A 19452-nucleotide genomic window follows, 5' to 3' on the forward strand; every position below is an offset into this window, starting at 1 on the left:
AATTTGTAATCCAGGGAGCGCGAAGCGCAGAATCAAGTATCGCTGTGATGATTGTACGCTCTAGTACCAATTGTTTGGCAACAATAAAGTAAAGTAAATCTGAAGCCCTTCTCCTTACGCCAGTCTCTCAGCCACATTTTAACACACCTGATCATGCTATTCTTGCACTCACTAGCATGTGGCACAGGCAGCAATCCTGAGATTGCTACCCTGGAGGTCCTGCTTTTCAGCTTCCTACCTAACTCCCTGAATTCTCTCTGCAGAACCTCCTCCCTTTTTCTACCTACGTCATTGGTACCAACGTGTACCAAGACTTCTGGCTGGTCACCCTCTCCCTTCAGAATACCCTGTACCCGATCTGAGACATCCCGTACGCTGGTACCTGGGAGGCAACACATCATGTGGGTATCTCTATCAGGCTGACAGAACCTCCTGATGGTTCCCCTCACTATGGAATCCCCTATGAGGATATCACACAATATCAGATGCTTGCCTCTGGAATTCAGATCGTTTGCCCGTATTTGGACAGGGGCAGGAATGCTGGTGGCCCCAGAGGGGCCGACATGCTTGCTGGATGGAGCAAGGATCCAATACAGTTTCTGCTTTCAGAACCAGATGATTATTTCAATAAAAATAACAGATGGTCACAAAATGAAACTGGAATCTCATTAGGTGCTTTCACTTCTCTATTTTGAGAGAGAGAGGAAATTCCCCAGGACTTTTGAGGCAAGTCACAAAAGCTGAATCGCAGTTAGCACAGGAGTACAAGATTTGTCTCAGCCTGTTAGTGCAAGCTGCAACTCAAAATTGTACTTTGAAGGTGACAAGAGGTGTGGAGGGAATTAACTGATTTATCTGCTCCAGGACACAAACCAAGCAGCAGCGGTCTGGTGTTGGGGGTGAAGTGCTTCTGGGCTGCAACGGTTTTGAGATTTATTGACATCTAGAATGGAGGAGCCTCACGTCAGACATGTCGAGGTGCTGGGATTTGAAAAAAGATTTGTCCCAAGTCAGCATTATGTGAGTACCAGTAGGAAATGCATATTCCGGTATCATTATTCTTTCATTATGAAAAGCAAATCTAGGTGCATTCTGTGTGTTTTTCTTCTTACTCAGAGAACTATACTCAGAGGGAGGGAGGCAAAAGAGGTGGAGATTTTGGCAATGATGATCAGAGATAGTGTCACGGCTGCAGAAAAGGAGGAAGTCATGGAGGGATTGTCTACTGAGTCTCTGTGGGTGGAAGTTAGAAACAGGAAGGGGTCAATAACTCTACTGGGTGTTTTTTATAGACCACCATGGGCTCTTATCTTGTTAAGCAGCCTCATGTGTGGCACCTTAGTAAGGCCTTCTGAAAATCCAAGTACACTACGTCTACTACATTTCCTTTGTCTACCCTGCTTGTAATTTCCTCAAAGAATTGAAGTAGGTTTTTCAGGCAGGATTTTCCTTTCAGGAAACCATGCCTATCTTGTCATTTGTAACAGAGACATCGAGGAGCAGAGAGGGAGACAGATTCTGGAAAGGTGTAATAACTGGGTTGTTGTGGTGGGAGATTTTAATTTCCCAAATATTGATTGGCATCTCCTGAGAGCAAGGGGTTTAGATGGGGTGGAATTTGTTAGGTGTGTTCAGGAAGATTTCCTGATGCAATGTGTAGATAAGCCAACAAGAGGAGAGGCTGTACTTGATCTGGTATTAGGAAATGAGCCTGGTCAGGTGTCAGATCTCTCAGTGGGAGAGCATTTTGGAGTAAGTGATCACAATTCTATCTTCTTTAGCATAGCACTGGAGAGAGATAGGAACAGATAAGTTAGGAAAGTGTTTAATTGGAGTAAGGGGAAATATGTAGCTATCAGGCAGGAACTTGGAAGCACAAATTGGGAACAGGTGTTCTCAGGGAAAGTACGGCAGAAATGTGGCAAATGTTCAGGGGATATTTGCGTGGGGTTCTGAGTAGGTACATTCCAATGAGACAGGGAAAGGATGGTAGGGTACAGGAACTGTAGTGTACAAAAGCTGTTGTAAATCTAGTCAAGAAGAAAAGAAAAGCTTACGAAAGATTCAAAAAACTAGGTAATGATAGAGATCTAGAAGATTACAAGGTTAGCAGGAAAGAGCTTAAGAATGAAATTAGGAGAGCCAGAAGGGGCCATGAGAAGGCCTTGATGAGCAGGATTAAAGAAAACCCCAAGGCCTTCTGCAAGTATGTGAACAGCAAGAGGATATGAGAGAATAGGGCCAGTCAAGGTGACAGTGGAAAGGTGTGTATAGGACTGGTGAAGATAGCAGAGGTACTTAATGAATACTTTGCTTCAGTATTCACTATGGAAAAGGATTTTGGTGATTGTATGGATGACTAACAGCGGATTGAAAAAGTTGCGCATATGGACATTAAGAAAGAGGATGTGCTGGAGCTTTTGGAAAACATCAAGTTGGATAAGTCACTGGGACCAGACGAGATGTACCCCAGGCTACTGTGGAGGGCGAGGGAGGAGATTGCTGAGCATCTGGCGATAACCTTTGTATAACTGCTGTGTAAGGTTTCACTGATAATGTAATGGTTTCTCTGTAGCAGCAATGTTTGGGTTATGACTAGAGATAATGGGGTTTGGAATGCTGTTGTTCTTCCTTGTGAGTCTGGAAGAGAGATTTTTGCGGTCTTTTGCCGGGGAGAGATGAGGAGAGAAGATGCAAATGGAGAGAGTTGGTAGACCGCTGGACGGGGTGGACTCAGAGCGAGGGTCCGAAGGTCAGCGACAATCAGAGGAGGCTGATGGTGGACAATCGGCTTATCAGTGAGCTCCAACATTGTGCAACAGACTGTTGAATAAGATTGGGCCCTTTTTTTTCTTTTTTTTTCGTTTCTTTATGAACCATATAGTCAAAGTAAGAATTATAAAGCTTAATCGTTTAATCATGTATTGCGTACTGTTTGTTACTTTGGGGTGCTGATTTGTAACCGGGGACACATCACGCAGCATCCACCCAAACGAGATTTCTTAAGTTTGTCCATGCCGGGGGCTATCACCCCTATATTAAGCCGCTAGCCGAAGGAGAGTTACAATTGTGGGGTCTCGTCCAGGATTGATTCCGTTGGATATTGTGTAAATACCCTGAGCAATGAACCAGTGGGGCAGATATTTGTACTCCAGATGAATTGTTAATTCCACTGTTCAGTGCTGGTAAAGTTGCGACTGTGGGCGGAGGTTTGATAAAATGGCTGGCACAGCTCTCATTTTAATGCAGACCGGTGCTGAGGTAGCGGCAGCTGGGGGTGGAGGTTTCAAAGACAGGGTTCTCTCGTTTCTGAGGAGTGAGGGGGAAGAGTGGTCGGATTTGGAATGTCTAATTAGTCCACGTCCCCCAGGGAAGAGTGAGAATCCTGAGTTGGTGTCCGCCCTTACTTCTCTGGTGAAATAATGGAAAAATCAGATTCAAAGTCCCAGCTATGGCAGGCTCCGCCTATTCGCTGGAATAACGCCCACCCCTAAAGGGGAGGAGGAATATGAGAGTTGGACGGAGCGGACCTCTCAGTTGTTAGATGAGTGGCAGTGCTCTGATGATATAAAGCGACAGAGACTGGTTGAAAGTTTGAATGGGTGGGCCGCTGACGTTGTGAGAGCTGTCAGGCTGAAATCTCCCGTAGTGACAGCTGTCAATTACATGCAAGCACTGGACAATGCTTTTGGCCTGACTGGAAGCCCAATGGAGTTCATGGCAGGGTTTTAGAACATACGTCAAGAGAAGGGGGAGAAGCTTTCTGCTTTTATTTTTCAACTGGAGTGGCAGCTAAATTACTTGTAGTGCAGAGGGGTCATCCAGGCGGCTGAGGTGGATCAGTTAAGAATATACCAGATAGCCGGGTGCCCAGTCCCATGACCGGATTGCGTGGGGTCTCCAACAGTCTCGTAAGATGCGCCCCCCTCCACCTTTTGTTGAGCTGATCAGAGAGGTACGGGAGGAGGAGAACGCGACGGAGGCGTGGGAGGATTCCGTCAGCAGGGTACAGTCCTCGGTAGTAGTTCCCTGAGGTGAGGTGACCACAGGCAGCCTACCCCGGGGAGCAGTAGAGGAGATTGTGGCAGAGTTGAGAATGGAGGTATGTCGGCTGTTATCAGCGGGTGTGACCCCCCCCCCCTATCTGTTGGAGCTGATGGCAGATTCCCCAAGCAGACGAACAATGCGGAGGGCTGGTGGAGCGGGTGTCACGCCAGAAGGAGAGAGAGAGCCCCCAGGTACCTCAGCAGGGGAGAGTCGTTGGGAAAACCTAGGAGACCCAGTGAGAGAACGGCCTGGTGTCTCTGGGGGGACACGTTCCCCGCAATGTACTAAGGAACCCCCAAAAGGCTTAGTGGGTCCATGCTTCAGTGTGTCGCTACGAATAGAGGGTAGTTATGCTAAAGCCATACTCGACACCAGGTCGCAGGTCACGTTGTTGTACCGTAGTTTTACAACCGGCATCTGAAGCATTTACCATTGACACCATTCAGGGTGCTGGAGGTCTGGGGGCTTAGGGCTAGTAATTATCCATACGAGAGTTATTTGTCAGTGAAGTTGGAGTTCTCGGAGGCCGATATGGGAGTGTCTGAGGTCCTTGATACATTATTGCTGGTTTGTCCGGACCCTGTTGAGAAGGGCGGTGTTTCAATTCCGGTGGGGACCAACACCGCTCTTGTGAAGAGATTCATGGGGGCCTGGGGGTCTGGAAGGAGAAGGCTGGTGAGAGCTTTCTGGGAACATTGTCCGTTCACCCGGGGTTTTGAGCTGCTTTTGAGGAAGTGCGTGGCTGCACTGGGCTGGATACCAAATTGAAATGAGGGACTGTGTGGTTCGAAGCCAATGGTAGTACGGCCTGGGGAAGTAGCAAAAGTGATGGGGATCCCCAAATTTCCTGGAGTGCCCAAGGGCAAGGCCCTCTTAGTGGAAGACCACGAGGGGGAGTCGGGGTTTCCCACTGGGTGTCACAATGGGGGAGCATTGGGAGCAAGGGTGGACCCAAATGCAAGACACATCTTGTGAGGTTAATTAGATTTAGTTTATTGTTCGATACCGGGAGAGCAAAGCAGAAGCAGCAATAGCAAACTGGACAAGGACTCAGGACTACGATTAGGCTGGGACCAAGGGTCTGGGCTTGGGCTCGGAATTGGATCCCAGAACTAGAGGCGACATGAAGAGGCTAGGGTATGGACTCCGAGCCAGAGACTGGGCAAGGACCCAGTACCTGGGTCTTGCCTCGGGCTCAGACCCCAGAACCAGGCAAGGACATGATATGGGCTAGGGAGAGGAGGAACATGGAAAACAGAGCCTCGGTCTCAGGAGAGTAGGTACATGGAACCATGGACACATACACAGAACACAGAGTCGGGACCCCTCCTTGGGTACAGGACATAGAGCCGGGACTCACACACAGAACCCAGAGTCGGGACCCCTACTTGGGTACAGGACATAGGGCCAGGACTCATGACCCTCCACGGGGTAACGGCAAGAAGGCCTGACCTACCCCACAGAGGCGAGGACAAGGCAAGACAAGACCAACACGGATGAACACCAGACAGTACCTATCTAGCTCCAGTGATGGAACTAGACCGAAGTGCAGGGAGGGCTGCAGACAAGGGCTAGAGGAGAGAGGGGCAGAGAAGGGATTCAGACAGGGGGGAATCACAGAGTGCCAGGGCCAGGACTCGACTCGGAAGTAAGAAGCCGCCAGGGCCAGGACTCGACTCAGAACTTGGATGCAGCCAGGGACAGGACTTGAGTTGGTGCTTGAATGCCCCCGGAGCCAGGACTTGACTTGGAGCCCCTGGGTAGAGTTGAGCTCTTGACTCGACCCAGGAACAGTAGACAGCGGTTCTTGATTCCCTCCGGCGGGTTAACTGACGCACCCACCTTGGTGAGGAAACTTTGCAGGCTCGCTCTGGCGAGGTAACTTGACAGGGTTGCTCCGGTGAGGAAAGGCGATTTACCGGCACTCGCTTTGGGCAGAGACTAGGCTTGCTCTGGCCAGATGACATTGGCACACCGTACCTTGGTGACTTTGCAGACACTCCCGCACCGAACGGCTGAAAGCCGGAGACTATAAACTACTGGTTCAGTCGAGAGTAAATGCCTCCAATCACCAAAGCCGAGGGACACGGGAAAACAGGGAAACAAAAGGAAACAGGGAGTCAATGGTCCGGATCGTAACATAAACAAAGTAAATTTAAAGGGACCCCGATCCGGACCATGACACTGGGGTACTGGTGAGGCCCAAATTGCAGAAGCCCTTGGCTGTATAGGAACGCAGATGGCAGTGATTGTCAGGAACACTACGAAGAGGGAGGTCATCTTCAAGTGGGGGATGCCCCTGGCGCATTTGCTCCCAGTGACGGTAATGTCTGGTGCCCCCGTGAGGCACGCTGGGGAGAAACTATTAGAAAAAGGGGGAAAGTTAACCGCTGAGTCATTCAACTTCAGGGACTCCCTGGTTCCTGTGGGTTGGAAGAGGAGGCTGGTAGAGAAGATGTTGAAGCTGGAAGGTGTCTTTTGCACCGACAAGTTTGATGTAGGTTGTTCCAAGAGCACTCGTCACACTATCCGGGTGACTGAGGACACCCTGTTCAGAGAGAGGTCACGGTGACTGGCCCCTGCAGAGCTGGAGGACGTTGGGCAGCATTTGTGTAAATTGAAGGAGGCTGGGATCATCACCGAGTCCCGAAGCCCCTATGCATCCCCAATAGTAGTGGCCCGAAAGAAGGATGGGAAGGTACGCATTGTGTGGACTATAGGACTCTGAACAGGCGCACCATCCCTGACCCGTATACTGTCCTGAGGATTGAAGACGCGCTGGCCTGCCTGAGTGGTGTGAAGTGGTTCAGTGTGCTGGACGTGAGGAGTGGATATTACCAGGTCCCCATGAGTGAGGCCGACAAAGAGAAAGCAGCATTTATACGTCCCCTGGGATTTTTCCAGTTCGAAAGGGCATCTCGGGAGCTCCTGCAACCTTCCAGCGGGTCATGGAGAAGATGGGGGGGGGGATACAAACTTGCTTGAGGTATTGGTGTATCTGGATGACCTCATAGTATTTGGATCCACCTTGGAAGAACATGAAGCGAGGCTGATAAAGGTGCTGGGCCTCCTGAAAGCTGAAGGGTTAAAACTTTCTCTGGACAAACGCCTGTTAGCTATGCTGGGCACATAGTCTCACGATATGGGGTAGTTACAGACCCAGCTAAGATCGAGTTGCTTACCACTTGGCCGAGACCCCAGACTGTGAGCGCTCGGCGCTTGTTCCTCGGGGTCTGTGGTTATGATTGGAGATTCATGAAAGGCTTACGCAAAAGTAAGTCACCCTTTGAGTCAGCTTCTGTGCGGTTTCCCTCCCTTGGGGAAGAAAGGGAGGGGGAAAAGGACAGGAGGGTGGAGGGTATCTTAGCCCGTTGGAGCCCTTTGGACCGAGGTGGGATGCAAAATGTGAGGAGGCCTTTACGTCGCCGAAGGAGCTGCTGAACCAGGCGCCAGTGCTGGCTTTTGCAGACCCCGATTACTGTTTGTACTGAACACAGATGCCAGCTAAGAGGGTTTAGGAATCAGGAACAGGGCTCTGGGTTGAGGCCCGTTGCGTACCTCAGCCGGAGTCTGTCACCCTCTGAGAAAAACTATCCCACGCACAAGTTGGAATTTCTGGCGTTGAAATGGGTGGTGGTGGGTAAGCTGAGTGACTATCTCTATGGGGCCAAGTTTGAGGTGAGGACGGACAACAATCCCCTAATTTATATCCTGACCTCGGCGAAACTAGATGCCACAGGCCGTTGGTGGTTGTCGGTATTGTCTGCCTATGATTTCAGCCTGGAGTACCGGCCGGGAAGCAGGAACGTTGATGCTGATGCTTTGTCCTGAGGGGCACATGAGGGACTGGACAGGGATGAGGAGTGGGACAGCATTCCTGCCCCAGGGGTGAAGACCCTGTGTCAGTTTGCCATCACCGTGAAGGCAGAGGAAAAGAAGGTGCAGGAGCGAGCAGTGGATCAATTGGGGGCTTCTGATGACACCATCCCCCAAGTTTACTGTAACCTGACTGCTCTGAAGACATATCAGCTGCCGGAATTGAGTTCTGGGGAAGTGGCTGCTGCTCAGTGAGATGATCCAGGCATCGGTACCATTTAGGCGGCAGTCGAAAAGGGAGACATGGCTCAGGTGGAGAGGATGAAACAGGCGTCGGTGCCTCCATTACTATGAGAATGGCCTCTGATGGAATTGAAGAACCAGATCTTATACCGGGTCACGTCACCCCCAGACCGACCCCGGCGTTGCCAGTTGGTTCTGCCCGAGAAGTATTGGAGAATGGCGCTGAAATCACTTCATGATGATTCTGGACATTTGGGGGTGGAAAAGACCTATGGATTGCTCAGAGACCGGTTTTACTGGCCCCGAATGAAGTCGAAAGTTGAAGAATACTGCAAGTCATGCACTCGATGCATATGGCGGAAGACAATGCCAATGCGGGCAGCTCTCTTGTCCCACTTGCAGAGTGCGGGGCCTCCGGACCTGGTGTGTATGGATTTCCTGGCAATAGAACCCGATGCCAGCAACACAGCAAATGTCTCAGTCATCGCGGACCACTACACCAGATACGCTCCTGCTTTTCCTACCAAGGACCAGAGGGCGTCTACGGTGGCAAAGGTGTTTCGGGAGAAGTATTTCATTTATTATGGCCTTCCCAGGAGAATACATAGTGATCAGGGATGGGATTTTGAGAGCAGACTCATCCGTGAGTTACTGGGCATGCTTGGAGTCGAGAAGTCGAGGACCACGCCCTATCACCCACAGGGTGATCCCCAGCCACAGAGGTTTAATCGGACCTTGCTAGACATGCTCGGGACCCTGGAGATCAGCAAGAAGAGCAGATGGAGTCAACATATTGGTTCACAGTTATAATTGTACACAAAATGAAGCTTCTGGGTATTTGCCATATTATCTGATGTCTGGGCGCGAGGCGAGGTCGCCCATTGACCTTTGTTTTGGGACTGACAAGGGTGACTTACCACTGAAAACTTATCTGAAGTATGTGTCTGACATGAGAAGAGATCTGAAAAGGGCTTATGAATTAATTGGGGTCGTGGCTGCCAAGCAGAATCAAGGAAATAAGAGGAGGTATGATCAGAAGGTGAGATTCTCCCAACACCTGTTGGGAGACCGAGTCCTCATAAGGAATTTGGGGCTACCTAGAAAGCATAAGTTGGCTGACCGCTGGGCGGCTAAGCCCTATGTGGTGGAAAGCCAGATGCCAAACCTACCTGTTTTCCAGGTGAAACCAGAGAATGGGAATGGGCCTGTCAAGTTTCTCCATCAGAACCACCTGCTGCCCCAGGACAAGAGGTGCAGGTAGGCCCAGAGCCCGACTTGGAGCCTACACCTAGTAAGAGGGCTCTACGAAAACAAGGGGTGACTGCAGGGCCCACAACAGGCAAGGTTAGGCCTGCCCCCACCCCTGAGAGGGATACTGATTTGGAAGGTGAGGACCTGGATGTGTGGTATATGCTGCCTTTTGCTAACTCCCCATTGGTTGAGGAAGAGACTCCCGGCCCTTCTCCCATTGAGACAGGTGAAGTGGAGGGGGGGGCGGGGAGCTATCTGTGGACAGCCTGGGTAGCAGCGGGACTCTGCAGGGGAGGAAAAGGGGTTTGATCACGGGACAGAGGGCTCCAAGTTGGTCTACGTAGCACCAGGGAAACAGAGTGTGACCCCTACTGTGTTGGGGAGCTATGTCACTACCTTTTACACCTGGATTGAGCTTTGTGTTTTGCAGGAAGGGTTGGTGAATTATCTCAACATCATAAGGTCATGACTAAATTTGGTGGGGGGGAAAGTGTAACGTGCTGTCGGGTTTCACTGCTGTGTAACATGCCATAATGGGTTCTCTGTAGCAGCAATGTTTGGGTTATGACTAGAGATAATGGGGTTTGGAATGCTGTTGTTATTTCTTGTGAATCTGGAAGAGAGATTTTCGCGGTCTTTTGCCGGGGAGCGATGAGGAGAGAAGATGCAAATGGAGAGAGTTGGTAGACTGCCGGACGGGGTGGACTTGGAGCGAGGGTCCGAAGGGCAACTACGACTGGAGGAGTTCGATGGTGGACAATCAGCTTATCAGTGAGCTCCAACATTGCGCAATAGACTGTTTAATAAGATTGGGTCCTTTTGTTTCTTTTTTTTCGTTTCTTTACTAACCCTATAGTCAAAGTAAGAATTATAAAGCTTAATCATTTAATCGTGTATTGTGTACTGTTTGTTATTTCGGGGTGCTGATTTGTAACAGGGGACACATCACGCAGCATCCACCCAAACGAGATTTCTTAAGTTTACCCATGCTGGGGGCTATCACCCCTATAATAAGCCGCTAGCTGAAGCGAGAGTTACATTTGCATCATCAAAGGAGATGGGAGAGGTTCTGGAGAATTGGGGGGTTGAAGATATTGTTCCCTTATTCAAGAAAGGGAGTAGAGGTATCCCAGGAAATTATAGACCAGTGAGTTTTACTTCAGTAGTTAGTAAGTTGATGGAAAAGATCCTGAGAGGCAGGATTTATAAACATCCGGAGAGGCATAATATGATTAGGAATAGTCAGCATGGCTTTGTCAAAGGCAGGTCGTGCCTTACGAGCCTGATTGAATTTTTTGAGGAGTGACTAGACACACTGATGAAGGTAAAGAAGTAGATGTAATGTATATGGATTTCAGCAAGGCATTTGATAAGGTACCCCATGCAAGGCTTATTGAGAAAGTAAGGAGACATGGGATCCAAGGGGACATTGCTTTGTGGATCCAGAACTGGCTTGCCCACAGAAGGCAAAGAGTGGTTGTAAACAGGTCATATTCCGCATGGAGGTCGGTCACCAGTGGTGTGCCTCAGGGATCTGTTCCGGGACCCCTTCCCTTCGTGAATTTTATAAATGACCTAGATGAAGAAGTGGAGGGATGGGTTAGTAAATTTGCTGATGACACAAAGGTTGGGGGCTTTGTGGATAGTGTGGAGGGCTGTCAGAGGTTACAGCGGGACATTGATAGGATGCAAAACTAGGCTGAGAAGTGGCAGATGGAGTTCAACCCATATAAGTGTGTAGTGGTTCATTTTGGTAGGTCAAATATGGTGGCAGAATATAGCATTAATGATAAGACTTTTGGCAGTGTGGAGGATCATTGGGATCTTGGGGTCCGAGTCTATAAAACACTCAAAGCTGCTATGCAGGTCGAATCTGTGGTTAAGGCGGCATAAAAGCAAACCTTTACTCCCAGCTTAAAAGCCGACATGAGGAAATGTAACATCGACATCAACAATTGGGAATCCAATGCCAAGGAGAGGAAACTCTGGCAAGCCATCATCCGAGAAGGAACAGCAACTTTTGAAGCCAACAGATGTGCAGAATTAGAAGAAAAGAGAAGAAAATGGAAAGAGAGGCAGCAACAACCAAAGCCCGATCTGCCATCTGGAACTACCTGTCCTGAATGTGGAAGAACTTTCAAAGCCAAGATTGGACTCATAAGCCACTTGAGAGCCCATAAGTAGATCAACAGAACGAAGACCATCATCCTCGACCTCGAGGGATAGTCACGATCGAAGAAGGCATATGGTGTATTGGCCTTGGTCAACCAAATGATTGATTTTAAGAGCCGAGGGGTAATGTTACAGCTATATAAGACCTCGGTCAGACCCCACTTGGAGTACTGTGCTCAGTTCTGGTCACCTCACTGCAAGAAGGATGTGGAAACTATTGAAAGGGTGTAGAGGACATTTACAAGGATGTTGCTTGGATTGGGGAGCATGCCTTATGAGAATAGGTTGAGTGAGCTCAGACTTTTCTCCTTGGAGTGGTGGAGGATGAGAGGTGATCTGATAGAGGTGTATAAGATTCTGAGAGGCATTAATTGTGTCGATAGTCAGAGGCTTTTTCCCAGGGCTGAAATAGCTAACACAAGGGGGCATAGTTTTAAGGTGCTTGGAAATAGGCACAGCGGAGATATCAGGGGTAAGTTTTTTTACAAAGAGAATGGTGAGTGCGTGGAACGGGCTGCTGGCTATGGTGGTGGAGGCGGATACTATAGTCTTTTAAGAGGCCCTTTTATGTGCCCAATGCCCGCCCCCTAGGCCTGAGTCGACACAGTAGTAGTACTTTTAAGAGACTCTTAGATAGGTACACGGAGCTTGGAAAAATAGATTTCTATGGGTAACCCTAGGTAATTTCTATAGTAAGTACATTTTTGGCACAGCATTGTGGGCTGAAGGGCCTGTATTGTGCTCTAGGTTTTCTATGTTTCTAACTATGTTTCTGTAAAGCTGCAAGTTTGACACATATTGAGGAATTGAAATTTTTTTCAGAATGCAGGAAATGCCAAAATTACATTAGTTCATTTCAACTGTTAGGCACTTCTGTGTGTGTATATATATCTTGCGCTCGCTCTCTCTCCGGTTGGCACCCAGCTTAATGGTGCATTACTGCCATCTTCTGCTCCAGAGTGTGCAATAGACTTACATTCTAAATCCCTTCACCCAATCACACACCCACACATACCCTAACCTCCACTTTATCCTCCCCATCTTTGGCTATCCTAGTACCCTATTCCTGTTTATACGTCATATCCCATATAAAAAACCCTGTACCCCTTAAGAAATCTGTCTGCCTTGATATTCAAAGCAATTTCAGGCAGGCAATTTAATTCATGATTGCAAAGGTTACTGACTTACATAGAACATAGAACACTACAGCACAGTGCAGACTCTTTGGCAGACAATGTTGTGCTGACATCTTACCCCACTCTAAGATCAATCTAACTCCTCCCTCCTACATTGCCCTCCCTTTTTCTATCATCCATGTTCTTCTCTAAGAATTTCTTAAAGCCTCCAAGTGTGACTGCATCTGCCACCAGCACCACTCGCCACTCTCTGTATAAAGACCTTACCTCTGACATCACCACTATCCTCCAATCACCTTAACATTCTGCCCCCTAGTATTAGGGACTTGTAGTTTCTTGTACAGAACGGAAACAAATTTGAAATAAAAGGCCCTAAACTGTGGCCAAAGTGTTGGAATGCTCCTCTTCAGGCAGTCCCTTAAGGCGAAAGGAAACTTGCTCCCACTGCAGTGCTGTGGGTTCCAAGGTCACTGATAAGGCTAATGGAGGGCCACAGTTGGGGCAGGAGGGGTTGCTTACTTTGATCAGATCAGGTGGTCCGGGATCCGGGATTCCCAGCGTCAGCAGCAATGCTGGATTTCTTCAGGTAGGCTTTGACACAAACGAATCTTTCTTTCAGTCTACTGTGTGATTTATTGTATAGCATTAACGAGTCACAGAACAACACAGTGTTGAAATATTCCAGTCTAAGTTAGCCATTTGCCTATCTTTGGCCTATATTTATCTAAACCTTTCCTATCCATGTGCCTTTTAAAGTACAACTTAACAACTTATAAATGTTGTTATTTACCTGCCTCAACCATTTCCTCTGGCAATTTATTTCATATATGGATTACCCTCTCACCTTAAATCAATACCCTCTGGTTTTTGATTCCTCAACCCCAGGAAACTGTGAACATACACTCTATCTCTGTCTTCACGGTTCTATTCTTCTATGATTCAAGGAATAAAATCCCAAACTCTGTCCATAACTCAGCCCCTTATGTCCTGGCAATACCCTGGTAAACTTCCTCTGTCCTTTTCCCACCTTCTCTGGGTAAAACTGGGAAATGTAGCAGCAGCCTTGTCTGTGATGCTGCAGCTGGTTCCCTTGTGTGAGGACTGTGCATTTTGTGCGGGATGGGCTCTGCCAGGTTTCAGATACCCAAAATGTGCTGTACAATGAGCAAACGCAAAAGATCAGTGCAAAAGCTTGTCATGATGGCGCCCCGGAGACTCCACCAGGAGAGAGAGACAGACAGACAGACTGACACACACACACACACGTGCGCACACACACATACACACACACACACACACACCATTTAATCATAATGGGAGTAAAGACAATTCTGCTGCAACACGGGGCGTGGTCTCCCTGGTTCCAGGGTCAGGGATATCTCAGAAAGTGGTGGGGCATCCTGGAGGGCAAGAGTGAGCAGCCAGTCATAATGCCCAATCTGTACCACACAAAGAATGGCAAGCATTTAAAGGTTGCATGGATGAACTACAACAATTGTTCATCCCAGTTTGGCAAAAGAATAAATCAAGGAAGGTAGTGCACCCGTGGCTGACAAGAGAAATTAGGGATAGTATCAATTCCAAACAAGCAGCATACAAATTAGCCAGAGAAAGTGGCTCACCTGAGGACTGGGAGAAATTCAGAGTTCAGCAGAGGAGGGCAAAGGGCTTAATTAGGAAGGGGAAAAAAGATTATGAGAGAAAACTGGCAGGCAACATAAAAACGGACTGTAAAAGCTTTTATAGATATGTAAAAAGGAAAAGACTGGTAAAGACAAATGTAGGTCCCCTACAGACAGAAACAGGTGAATTGATTATGGGGAGCAAGGACATGGCAGACCAATTGAATAATTACTTTGGTTCTGTCTTCACTAAGGAGGACATAAATAATCTTCCAGAAATAGTAGGGGACAGAGGGTCCAGTGAGATGGAGGAACTGAGCGAAATACATGTTAGTAGGGAAGTGGTGTTAGGTAAATTGAAGGGATTGAAGGTAGATAAATCCCCAGGGCCAGATGGTCTGCATCCCAGAGTGCTTAAGGAAGTAGCCCAAGAAATAGTGGATGCATTAGTGATAATTTTTCAAAACTCGTTAGATTCTGGACTAGTTCCTGAGGATTGGAGGGTGGCTAGTGTAACTCCACTTTTTAAAAAAGGAGGGAGAGAGAGAAACCGGGGAATTATAGACCGGTTAGCCTAACGTCGGTGGTGGGGAAACTGCTGGAGTCAGTTATCAAGGATGTGATAACAGCACATTTGGAAAGCGGTGAAATGATCGGACAAAGTCAGCATGGATTTGTGAAAGGAAAATCATGTCTGACGAATCTCATAGAATTTTTTGAGGATGTAACTAGTAGAGTGGATAGGGGAGAACCAGTGGATGTTGTATATTTGGATTTTCAGAAGGCTTTTGACAAGGTCCCACGCAGAAGATTAGTGTGCAAACTTGCAAACTAAAAGCACACAGTATTGGGGGTAAGGTATTGGTGTGGGTGGAGAGTTGGTTAGCAGACAGGAAGCAAAGAGTGGGAATAAACGGGACCTTTTCAGAATGGCAGGCGGTGACTAGTGGGGTACCGCAAGGCTCAGTGCTGGGACCCCAGTTGTTTACAATATATAATGACTTGGATGAGGGAATTAAATGCAGCATCTCTGACACGAAGCTGGGTGGCAGTGTTAGCTGTGAGGAGGATGCTAAGAGGATGCAGGGTGACTTGGATAGGTTGGGTGAGTGGGCAAATTCATGGCAGATGCAATTTAATGTGGATAAATGTGAAGTTATCCACTTTGGTGGCAAAAATAGGAAAACAGATTATTATCTGAATGGTGGCCGATTAGGAAAAGGGGAGGTGCAACGAGACCTGGGTGTCATTATACACCAGTCATTGAAAGTGGGCATGCAGGTACAGCAGGCGGTGAAAAAGGCGAATGGTATGCTGGCATTTATAGCGAGAGGATTTGAGTACAGGAGCAGGGAGGTACTACTGCAGTTGTACAAGGTCTTGGTGAGACCACACCTGGAGTATTGTGTGCAGTTTTGGTCCCCTAATCTGAGGAAAGACATCCTTGCCATAGAGGGAGTACAGAGAAGGTTCACCAGATTGATTCCTGGGATGGCAGGACTTTCATATGAAGAAAGACTGGATGAACTGGGCTTGTACTCGTTGGAATTTAGAAGATTGAGGGGGGATCTGATTGAAACGTATAAGATCCTAAAGGGCTTGGACAGGCTAGATGCAGGAAGATTGTTCCCGATGTTGGGGAAGTCCAGAACGAGGGGTCACAGTTTGAGGATAGAGGGGAAGCCTTTTAGGACCGAGATTAGGAAAAACTTCTTCACACAGAGAGTGGTGAATCTGTGGAATTCTCTGCCACAGGAAACAGTTGAGGCCAGTTCATTGGCTATATTTAAGAGGGAGTTAGATATGTCCCTTGTGGCTATGGGGGTCAGGGGGTATGGAGGGAAGGCTGGGGCGGTATTCTGAGTTGGATGATCAGCCATGATCATAATAAATGGCGGTGCAGGCTCGAAGGGCCGAATGGCCTACTCCTGAACCTATTTTCTATGTTTCTATGAGATCACCTAATTTGTATTTAGGGAGCTTTGAGGTGAGTTGAAAGGTACGACTGTGAATTAATAATCTCAGAATTACTTCCAGTGCTCCACACCAGATGAAATAGGAAAAGATATAGAGTTACGTAACATTTGTCTGGTTTGGCCCACCTCCCTCTCTAAACCTTTTCTGTCTGGTACCAGTCCAAATGACTTTTAAACATTGAAAAGAATATTGTGATGATCTACCCTACTTGCTCCTCACCATTTTATAACTCTCTGTAAGGCCACTCACAGCCTCCTGCATCATAGGGAAAACAGTTCCAGTGTATCCGGTTTCTCCTTTTAGCTCAAGTCCTCCAGTCAATGCAATATCCTCGTGAATCTTTACTGCACCCCTTCCAGCTTAATGCATTCCTTCCGTGCAACAAGAACGGCGCACAAGTGTGATCTCACCAGTGTCTTGTAAAGCTATAACATGATGCTCTGACTGTTGGACTCAGTGCCACACACCTTCACCACTTTGCCTACCTGTGCCACCACTTTCAGAAACTCTGTACTTGTATCCCGAGGTGTCTCTGTTCTACAAAAGTCTCCAGGGCCCTGATATTTTCAGTGTAGGTGCTCCTCTGGTTTAACTTCTCTGGTGCAACTTGTGTTGGTGTAAGTTCAATTCCATTCAAATTCCCTGGTCCACATTCCCAATTGATCTATATCCTGTTGTAATCTTAAATAACCTTCTGCACTGACCACAACACCACTAACTTAGGCAACTGTGGCTGACAAGGGAAGTTAAGGAATGCATAAAAGCCAAGGAGAGTAGATATATGGTAGCAAAAGTGAGTGGGAAGTTGGATGATCGGGAAGCTTTAGAAATCCACAAAAGGCAACTAAAAAAGCCATAAGAAGGGAAAAGATGAAATATGAAGACAAACTAGCAGGATACTAGAAGTTTTTTCAGTTATACAAAGAGTAAAACAGAGGTAAGAGCTGATATTGGACCACTGGAAAATGATGCAGGTGGGGTAGTAATGGGGGACAAAGAAATGGTAGATTACTTTGCTTCAGTCTTCATTGAGGAAGACACTAGCTGAGTGCCAGAGGTCTGTGAGTGTCAGAGAGGAGGAGTGAGTGCCATTACTATTACAAAGGAAAAAGTGTCAGGCAAACTGAAAGGTCTTAAGGTGGATAAGTCACCTGGACCAGGTGGACTACATCCCAGAGTCCTGAGAGAGGTTGCTGAAGAGATAATGGACGCATTGGTCATGATCTTTCAAGAATCACTTGATTCTGGTATGGTCCCAGAAGACTGGAAGATTGCAAATGTCATTCACTCTTCAAGAAGGGAAGAAGGCAAAAGAAAGAAAATTATAGGCCAAATAACCTTAGTGGTTGGGAAAGTGTTGGAGTCTATTATTAATGCCTTGGAGGTCTTGGAGACTAATGATAAGACAAATTCAAGTTATCATGGCTTCTGCAAAAGGTAAATCTTGCCTGACAAATTTGCTAGAATTCTTCAAGGAATTAACAAGCAGGGTGATCAAAGGAGAGGTAGTAGATGTCAGTTACTTGGGTTTTCAGAAAGCATTTGATAAGGTGCCACACATGAGACTGCTTAACAAAATAGAATTCTATGACATCACAGGAAAGATACTGGCATGGATAGAGGAATGGCTGACAGGTAGGAGGCAGTGAGTGGAAATAAAAGGGACCTTTTCTGGTTCAGGGGTCAGTTTTGTGACTGTTGCTTTTCACGTTGTTTGTCAATGATTTAGATAATGGAATTGATGGCTTTGTGGCAAAGTTTGCAGATACGAATATAGGTGGAGGGGTAGATAGTGCTGAAGTAATGCAATTGCAGCAGGACTTAGACAAACTGAAAGAATGGGCAAAAAAAGTGGCAGATGGAATACGGTGTTGGGAAATGTATGATGATGCATTTTGATAAAAGGAACAATAGCGTGGACTATTATCTAAATGGGGAGAAAGTTCAAACATCAGAGGTGCAGAAAGACGTAGGATTCCTCATACAAGACTCCCAGAAGGCTAATTTAAAGATTGAGTCTCTGGTAAAGAAGACAAGTGCAATGTTGGTATTTATTTCAAGGGACATAAAATATAAAAGCAAGGAGATAACAGTGAGGCTTTCTAAGACACTAGTCAGGCTGCACTTGGGGTACTGTCAACAGTTTTGGGCCCCATATCTCAGAAAGGATGTGTTGTCATTGGAGAGAGTCCGGAGGAGGTTCATAAGGATGATTCCAGGAATGAAGTGGTTAACATATGTGAAACATTTGGCAGCTTAGGGGCCTGTACTCACTGGAATTTAGAAGAATTGGGAATCTCATTAAAGAAAACCCTATGGCATTCTACAAGAATGTGAACAGCAAGAGGAGAATACGACCAATCAAGTGTGACAGTGGAGAAGTGTGTATGGATCCGGAGGAGATAGCAGAGGTACTTAATGAATACTTTGCTTCAGTATTCACTATGGAAAAGGATCTTGGCAATTGTAGGGATGACTTAGAGTGGACTGAAAAGCTTGAGCATTGAGATATTAGGAAAGAGGATGTGCAGGAGATTTTGGGAAGCATCAAGTTGGATAAGTCACCAGGACTGGATGGGATGTACCCCAGGCTACTGTGGGAGGCAAGGGAGAAGATTGCTGAACCTCTGGCAATGATCTTTGCATCATCGCTAAGGCCTGAGGAGGTTCTGGAGGATTAGAGGGCTGCGGATGTTGTTCCATTATTCAAGAAAGACAATAGAGACAGCCCAGAAAATTGTAGACCAGTGAGTCTTACTTCAGTGGTTGGTAAGTTGATGGAGAAGATCCTGAGAGGCAGGATTTATGAACATTTGGAGAGGCATAATATGATAGGAATAGTCAGTATGGCTTTGTGAAAGGCAGGTCCTGCCTTATGAGCCTGACTGAATTTTTTGAGGATGTGACTAAACACATTGATGAAGGTAGAGCAATAGATGCAGTGTACATGGATTTCAGTAAGGCATTTGACAAGGTGCCCCATGCAAGCCTTATTGAGAAAGTAAGGAGGAATGGGATCCAAGGAGACATTGCTTTGTGGATCCAGAACTGGCTTGCCCACAGAAGGCAAAGAGTGGTTGTAGATGGGTCATATTCTGCATGGAGGCCGGTGACCAGTGGAGTGCCTCAGGGATCTGTTCTGGGACCCCTACCTTTTGTGATTTTTATAAATGACCTGGATGAGGAAG

The 19452-nt window shown here is 47.2% G+C and overlaps 1 protein-coding gene across 2 annotated transcripts in view; it reads left to right on the forward strand.

Moving 5' to 3' along the window:
- The first annotated feature begins 727 nt into the window (after positions 1-727).
- ncf1 (neutrophil cytosolic factor 1) overlaps positions 728-19452 on the forward strand; it is a 110710-nt gene continuing 91985 nt past the window's right edge. For both annotated transcript variants that reach the window (XM_072243671.1, XM_072243672.1), the window contains exon 1: positions 728-1020. In XM_072243671.1, the coding sequence (XP_072099772.1) occupies positions 949-1020 (72 nt within the window). In that variant the 5' untranslated portion in view covers positions 728-948. The remainder of the gene's footprint in view (positions 1021-19452) is intronic.

The sequence above is a fragment of the Mobula birostris genome, chromosome 25 (assembly GCF_030028105.1).
Source record: "Mobula birostris isolate sMobBir1 chromosome 25, sMobBir1.hap1, whole genome shotgun sequence".
NCBI classification, from domain to species: Eukaryota; Metazoa; Chordata; class Chondrichthyes; order Myliobatiformes; family Myliobatidae; genus Mobula; species Mobula birostris.